This window comes from Bufo gargarizans, chromosome 3, assembly GCF_014858855.1.
Source record: "Bufo gargarizans isolate SCDJY-AF-19 chromosome 3, ASM1485885v1, whole genome shotgun sequence".
NCBI lineage: Eukaryota > Metazoa > Chordata > Amphibia > Anura > Bufonidae > Bufo > Bufo gargarizans.
In genome coordinates this window covers 218,929,706-218,938,156 of record NC_058082.1, presented here as the reverse complement: position 1 = coordinate 218,938,156, position 8,451 = coordinate 218,929,706, and the positions used below count along the sequence as shown (strand labels likewise).

The 8,451-nt window shown below is 43.2% G+C and overlaps 1 protein-coding gene across 1 annotated transcript; it reads right to left on the bottom strand.

Annotated features, from left to right (window-relative positions):
• Nucleotides 1–379: 379 nt before the first annotated feature.
• Nucleotides 380–2,960, bottom strand: LOC122931493 (DNA damage-regulated autophagy modulator protein 1-like). Its single transcript, XM_044285558.1, has 7 exons — nt 2,842–2,960; nt 2,358–2,425; nt 2,018–2,160; nt 1,200–1,371; nt 823–878; nt 566–652; nt 380–460 (listed from the first exon to the last, which is right to left on the bottom strand). The coding sequence occupies exons 1-7, from the start codon at nt 2,958–2,960 to the stop codon at nt 380–382; spliced, it is 726 nt and encodes a 241-aa protein (XP_044141493.1).
• Nucleotides 2,961–8,451: the final 5,491 nt, after the last annotated feature.

Below are 8,451 nucleotides of genomic sequence, written 5' to 3'. Positions count from 1 at the left end.
CCGGTAAGTGTCATATCCAGTAGCGAGAACAGAGACCAAGCCTGGAATCTGTCTCTTGATGCAGCAGATAAAATATATATCTAACTGCGGAAAGTCCGGTAATTGCCATGTCCAGTGGTGAGAACAGAGACCAAGCCTGGAATCTGTCTCTTGATGCAGCAGATAAAATATATATCTGACTGCGGAAAGTTCAGTAAATGCCATGTCCAGTGGTGAGAACAGAGACCAAGCCTGGAATCTGTCTCTTGATGCAGCAGATAAAATATATATCTAACTGCGGAAAGTCCGGTAAATGCCATGTTCGGTATTCAATCCAGCAATGTCCAGATGGTTTTAGTTGTCTTCCTGGCACTCCGTCCCTGGTTTTTAACCTTAGATTTTATTGGGGGTTTTCAGGGTCCTGGGTCTTTTTCCTCAGAACGATGGAGATGCCTTCTCGTGACAACTCTAATGACAAACACTGAGAATAAAAGAAAAGGGAAATTTATCATAAAAGTCTTTCTTCAATATGTTATCATTAAACAGCTTACTGGGTGCATGAGACCTTCATGTATAATCTACTCGCCTGGAAATCTGTATAATTCATGACAGGGTAAACTGTCAAGCCAAAGAATCCCGTCCACTCACCCACCAGGCCTGTTATAGAGAAGATCTGCAGAAGAGAATGGGATGGAATAGAAGATATTAGTGCCCAGCAGTACTCACCAGTGGTTCTGGTATGGAGTTGGGTGGGAGGATCACATATCCACCAAGAGTTTCTATATCACTATTACATAGGACACATGTGGTTACTTAAGATGGCAAATAGAGACATAAACTCACCTCTTTACAGCTATCAGTGGTACATAGAAGGAAGAAGCTGCCCAAACCTACAGCAACTGGAAGGAGATGTTAAGGAGAAGTAACAAAAGTCTATTAATATTGTGTTTTCTATACTGTCATGTCTCATCTATGCTGCAATGAAGTCACTGGAAGCAGATAATCACCAGTGTATCCAGCACACAACATTAAGATGTATATTGTTATCCACTTGGAAGGTCTTCGGGAAATCAATATAGATATACTAAGGCCAAAACGCCCACAAAACTACCGCTTAGGACCAACCAAAATGTTATTAAAATGTAACTTGTATTTCTTAATAACTTAAAATGCAAATATATCTACACAAATAATTGTACCAGCCGGCTATAAAAGGATACAGATTATCAGTGCCACAATGGTCACCAAGGTTGATGCCAGTCTAATGTGGCACATGCAACGACTGCTGAGGGATCTCTTGTACAGGCATATAGATTGACACAGGTTGTATATGGCAAAAGTGAAAAATGCCACTCCTGCGCTGATCCTGTGGACGAGGGGATTGGTCTTCATCTAGAATGTAGAGAGAGAGATATAAATGTCGCAATGAGCTCGTTATGGAGATCTTAGAATGCAGAAGAGCAGAGTCCACAGGTGGAGTGCAATTACACAGGGGCAGTAATACCTAAGGATAGTTACCAGGGGGTATCATGGTAATGTATGCTTCATATGGCACTATGCCACTGAGCATCAGACACTATGGGGGAGATTTACTAATAGTGTCCCAATTTACACTAAGAATATGAATTACTGTCTTGTTATTAGACAAATTTACTATTCTGGTGTATAGACCCAGATTCAGGACAGAAATGTGTCTTATACTTTATAATTTTACTTAAAAAATTTGTCAAGAATTTGGTGCGTTTTGTCGCACATGAAGATGCATTTAGGCCGCACGCCTTTCCTTTAGGCGACACTCCTCCTTATCGCACAAGGCATAAAAAACTTGGCAAATGTGATGCTACACATGGACACCAGTTTTTTGGTGCAAAATGCACATTTTCAAATAGAATTTCCGCCCCTATGTTTTCTATGGAACAAACACTAAATGGGGCCCCAGCCCAGTATATATGTAACACCGGGCCCAAGCATTGACCCCTCTACATGTAATTGTTCTGATTTCTCTGTGTATTTATACTTTATCTAAAATCTAACTAACCGAAAATGCGCCGGTCAAGGCTGTCCCAATACATGCCAGCCATCCCATGGCATAGAGGATTCTCTGGACGATGATATGTCGCTTCTCTGATGGCTCCGAATGAATGATCATGAACCTGTATTTGATGGAAGCGATGCCAGCTCCTGAAATAGACAATATATGTTATCAGTCAGAGATTTCCATAGGTCATTTCTATAAACCCTTGCAATAACCTTCAGGAGTCAATGATGATTACAATCTCTAGTGATGGCCACCGCTCAGTGCTGGATAGTGTTCATAGATCTGGAGTCACTGAGATCTTCATCATGTAGTCTCCCTATAGGAAGCTGCATCCACTTACCTACAATGGATATAACCATGAAGACGACTGTGAAGACCACCGATTCGGGGAACTCTTCTCCCGTGTTACTGTGAAATAAAGCAAAATATTGGAAGTTACTAGGACATGAGTCGGAAATATCTCATCAAGAGCAGAGGAGAATTTATGCACTTTTACCTGCCCTGCTATATATCTATTACTTCCCCAGTACACCCAGTGATATGGTCCCTGCAGAGAAGCAGAGGAACTGGGTAAAACTCGTTAAGAAATGAATAATTATTACTATCATCACCACCATTATTATTATTATGACATTTATAGTGGACACATTGATGTTCTATATACTTATAGTCATTGTGATATTTTCCACATAAACAATAAGATGGAGCTTATTAATAATCCACTAATAGTAATTCTAATGTAATAATGCCCTCCCAGGAATGATACCGCAGTAATACTAATAATTATACTACACAATCAGGAATCTGGCCCCGTCTGCTCTTACCTGATGTATGGATATTTTGAATGGCCTAAGATGACAGTAATGGTGGTCGTGGAACAGAGACCTAATAGCATCCATATGGACAAGAAGATAGGCAAGAATGCCAAACCCTGGATCTCCATGATGCAAAGAAAAGATTTGCTCAGCAAAAGCCAAAGTCAATCTGTCTCTCTGTGTATTCACAGTTAATTTGGCCAAGGTAAAGTCAGCCAGTGGTTTTTCTAGGCTCAGAACTTGGTGATGTCACTAGCTTCTGTGATGTCATCACATATGCTTGAATCTGATTGGTCCTCAGGCTCCTCACTAGTTTCTGTGATGTCATCGATGTTGTGTCATCATCACATATCCCTGAATATGATTGGTCTTCATTATTCTATACTTTATAAATGGCAGAATCTCTTAGTTATACAATGACAGATCACACACTACCATATCACTAGGTGACCAACCCTGCTGCCATATCTGCCCCTCTGCCTCTTCCATTTAGTAAATGAAGGCACCATGAAGGTATCTGGGTTCTGCAGATGGCACTGGGGGTGAAATTGTTACCTGTCTCATCTCCGCTCTCCAGAGGCAGACTGGAAAAAATAAGAAAAGTGGCCCTGTTTTGTAAATGGCTCCAAATTGATGGAAGGCAGGAGAAGTAATACTATATTGTGGCACATTATACCACCCCAACAGGCCATCACAAAATACTGCCAGAAGCACAAAATGCATCCCCAAAAACATCCACTGGCTGGCCCTCTGGGCATCGGTCCACCAGGAAATTTCCGTGTAAGGTCTATGGTCAATCCACCCCTGACGCTCTCCTATCCAAATTACTCCTAATATAAAGCCAGAGATTGAGGTTGTAGGCATTTATTTTTACACTATATGATTTTTTAATGCAAATCCGGCCCTGCCAGTGTTATGCTGCTCCTTTGTCTTCATCACACAAACTGGTAAGTATTACAACAGCAAAATCTCCTCAAAACCATACAGTTGAGGATATAGAGTAATTTAAAACATAACTTTTACTAGTTCTAAAAATAAAAAAAGGCTCAAACGATTAACCATACATTGGTGATAAGGAAAAAAATGTATTCTTACCACCTCTGGCTTGTGTTGCTGATTCTTTCTTTCCAAGTCCAAAGGGGTAGTAATTATCCTGCAAATCTTGCGTCACAAACACAGAGCACCCGCTCCGATAGGGGTGACCTCGTCTGGAACCTGTCCTTCAGTGACCGTATCCCTAAAAAGCCCTCACTATTCCCATGGGGCTGGTGCTCTGTTTTTATGAGGCAGGGACATATAGCCCCTTCCCTACTTACACATATTGTTTTTTAAGGGTAAGATAGTTATTGTCCCTATGTAACAATCAAAGCGTCCCGCCAAGATATTATTTACGGACAGAAAGATCCAGGATTTTCAAGATAATTACTACCCCTTTGGACTTGGAAAGAAAGAATCATCAACACACGCCAGAGGTGGTAAGATTTTATTTTTTTCTTATTACTAATTTATAGTTAATCGTTTGAGCCTCATTTATTTTATTTTTGGAACTAGTAAAAGCTATGTTTCAAATTACTCCATATCCTCATTGGTTCAGTATGCTCCTTAGTCCTCCACTAAGTTTTGAACTCATTTAAGTGGAGCAGAATCATTGACCACCCACCTGTTTTACATGATATTTTTTCACACTTGAAAGTATATCAAAAGGAGAGTGCGGGACATAAGATGTTCAGTAGAAGAATGGTTTCCGGATCAGGATGGAGCCAGCAAATGCCATTTCATATGGAGGTAGGACCAGATTAAGGGTTCCAGAGTACGGAGTACTCCATTTATTTGGGGCCCACTAAAGCAAAGCTTTCCTCCACCACACACTGGGGGACATATGGACTTAAACACTGCTTTAAAATAATTTAGGAGGATTTGTTAACCATACACTACCATATCTGCCAGTATTAATGAAAATTGTGGACACACTCATTTTCCTAAGACTCCACCACCTTCCATGTATGCCCCCACCCCTTTCATGATGTGTCCTTCATTCCCTGTGTGGGGATTTACAAAGCCCTCTGGGAATTCAGGAGGTCTTCCCTTTTTGGGAGCCTCCTGTATGTTTCAGGAGAGTTGCCAACTCTTCTATATACATACTGTAAGGGGTTACACTCTTAGGTAGGGCGGCAATGACAGATTCTCTTGCAGACCGCAGGGTTAAAGTCCAAATGTTGCTTTATTTATCACACTCCGGCAATACAGGCAACCCCAGTTATAATTCACTGAATAAGCTGAAGGTCCAGCACCACAAAACATAAACCCCCCAAAAAAACTGCCCGTCTGGGCTCTGGCTAATGCAGTGAAGTTTCTAACTCACCTATTGAGCAGAGTTCACGCAGAGAACTCGGCTTCTCTAGCCAGCAGGGCAGCCAGCTTCCCAGACTTTCTCCAGGCCTAACTCTCCTAGACTGACAACCTGGACTATGCTTTATTTCCCCTTGACGATCCCAGCTGGCTTCAGCTGGGGATCCCTCAGGGTAGGGGAAAACCTGTCCCGGAATGGGGTGGACTGGGGAGGTCCCTCTACCAATCCTACCTTCTCCCAGTCCAATAAACTTAACAAAACTGTCTCAGCAACCTATACATTGCTGAGACCATTTTAACCTTCTGGATTTTATTTACCTCACCCAGTTGAGGAAGCTGGGTGGGATATACACCCCTTCCAGGACTCTACCATACACTATTCTGTTCACCTTACCACAATACCTACTCACAAACACTCACTAAACGTATAACTTAATTACATCCTTATATGTCCATTATATGAATGGGCAGGGCGCAGGGGCGTAACTATAGGGGAAGCAGGGGAAGCGGCTGCTTTGGGGCCCTGACCCCCAAGGGGCCCATCCAGGATGAGGAGGACTAAAAGATTTTGTCAGGGCCCCCTCAACAGTATTACACAATGAAATGATATACAGTGACAGAATAGACAGTGTACAAAATAGATGGAACAGCTGCCAGGCCTGGTCTGAGAGAGCGATCTTTACTAGCCACAGGAATGGGGCGGCATAAAAGGAAGGGGTTGTGAAAAAATTACTGGGGGAGGGGGGCCCCATTCAAAAATATGCTGTGGGGCCCAGTAATTTCTAGTTACGCCACTGGATGTGGCACTGGTAATCTCACTGTCCGCAGCGGACACCGTCTATTGAAAAAGTACACTGTATGTCACTGATATTTTTTGGATGCGCACTTTTTACACAGGAGATGTGGCGCAGCTAATGTCACTGTCAGAAGCGGACACCGTCTATTGAAAAAGTACACTGGATGTCACAGATAAATGTTTTCAGCGCACACGTTACACTGCAGATGTGGCACTGGTAATGTCACTGTCTGCAGAAGACACCGTCTATTAAAAAAGTACACTGTATGTCACAGATACATTTTTTCAGCGCACACATTACACTGCAGATGTGGCGCAGCTAATGTCACTGTCCGCAGCAGACACCGTCTACCGAAAAAGGACACTGGATGTCACAGATATTTTTGGGATGCGTACACTTCACATTTTTTCAGCGCACACTTTACACTGTAGATGTGGCACAGCTAATATCAATGTCCACAGCAGACACTGTCTACCGTAAAAGTACACTGGATGTCACAGATATTTTTGGGATGCGCACACTTTACACTGGAGATGTGGCGCAGCTAATGTCACTGTCCGCAGCGGACACTGTCTCCCGAAATTGTACACTGTATGCCACAGATAAATTTTTCAGCGCACAAGTTACACTGGCAATGTCACTGTCAGAAGCTGACACCGTCAATTGAAAAAGTACACTGTATGTCACAGATATTTTTGGGATGCGCACACTTTACACAGGAGATGTGGCGCAGCTAATCTCGCTGTCCACAGCGAACACCGTCTACGGAAAAAGTACACTGGATGTCGCAGATATTTTTGGGATGCACACACATTACACAGGAGATGTGGCACAGCTAATGTCACTGTCAGAAGCGGACACCGTCTATTGAAAAAGTACACTGAATGTCACAGATAAATGTTTTCAGCGCACACGTTACACTGCAGATGTGGCGCAGCTAATGTCACTGTCAGAAGCGGACACTGTCTACGGAAAAAGTACACTGTATGTCACAGATACATTTTTTCAACGCACACGTTACACTGCAAATGTGGCACTGGTAATCTCACTGTCCGCAGCGGACACCGTCTATTGAAAAAGTACACTGTATGTCACTGATATTTTTTGGATGCGCACTTTTTACACAGGAGATGTGGCGCAGGTAATGTCACTGTCAGAAGCGGACACCGTCTATTGAAAAAGTACACTGTATGTCACAGATAAATGTTTTCAGCGCACACGTTACACTGCAGATGTGGCGCAGCTAATGTCACTGTCCGCAGCAGACACCGTCTACCGAAAAAGGACACTGTCCGCAGCGGACACTGTCTACGGAAAAAGTACACTGGATGTCGCAGATATTTTTGGGATGCGTACACTTTACACTGGAGATGTGGCGCATTTAATGTCACTGTCCGCAGCGGACACTGTCTACGGAAAAAGTACACTGGATGTCACAGATATTTTTGGGATGCGCACACTTCACATTTTTTCAGCGCACACTTTACACTGTAGATGTGGCACAGCTAATGTCACTGTCCGCAGCGGACACTATCTCCCGAAAAAGTACACTGTATGCCACAGATACATTTTTTCAGCTCACAAGTTACACTGGTAATGTCACTGTCAGAAGCTGACACCGCCAATTGAAAAAGTACACTGTATGTTACAGATATTTTTGGGATGCGCACACTTTACACAGGAGATGTGGCGCAGCTAATCTCGCTGTCCACAGCGAACACCGTCTACGGTAAAAGGACACTGGATGTCGCAGATATTTTTGGGATGCGTACACTTTACACTGGAGATGTGGTGCATTTAATGTCACTGTCCGCAGCGAACACCATCTACGGAAAAAGGACACTGGATGTCGCAGATATTTTGGGGATGCACACACTTTACACAGGAGATGTGGCGCAGCTAATGTCACTGTCCGCAGCAGACACCGTCTACGGAAAAAGTACACTGGATGTCACAGATATTTTTTGGATGCGCACACTTTACACAGGAGATGTGGCGCAGCTAATGTCGCTGTCTGCATCGGCCTAACTACTGCACGCTATTTAGCGCAGGATGCGCTAAAAATAGATATTGCTGCCACACAGAACAGTCCTTAAAAGGACTTTTGGGTTTGTAAAGTTTTAGCTATTTAGCGCAGTTTGCGCTAAAAATAGATATTGCTGCTGCAGCACAACAATAGTCCTTCAAAGTACTTTTGGGTCTCTGAAAAAAAATTCTACTAAAATTATTCCTATATCACTCCCTACACTGTCTGTCCCTTCTACAGCACAGCTCTACCTGGCTAAGACTGAGCCGAACACGCGTCATCGGGTTCTATATAGCACCCAATGACGCGATCAGGACAGCCAATCACTGTAATGCTAGTAACCAACATGGCTACGGCATTACAGTGAGGTCAGTACTTACCTGCATGTTTATTGGCTGCGTAGCAGCCAAGAAACGTGCCAGAAGGAGACTTGAGCATTGCGATCGA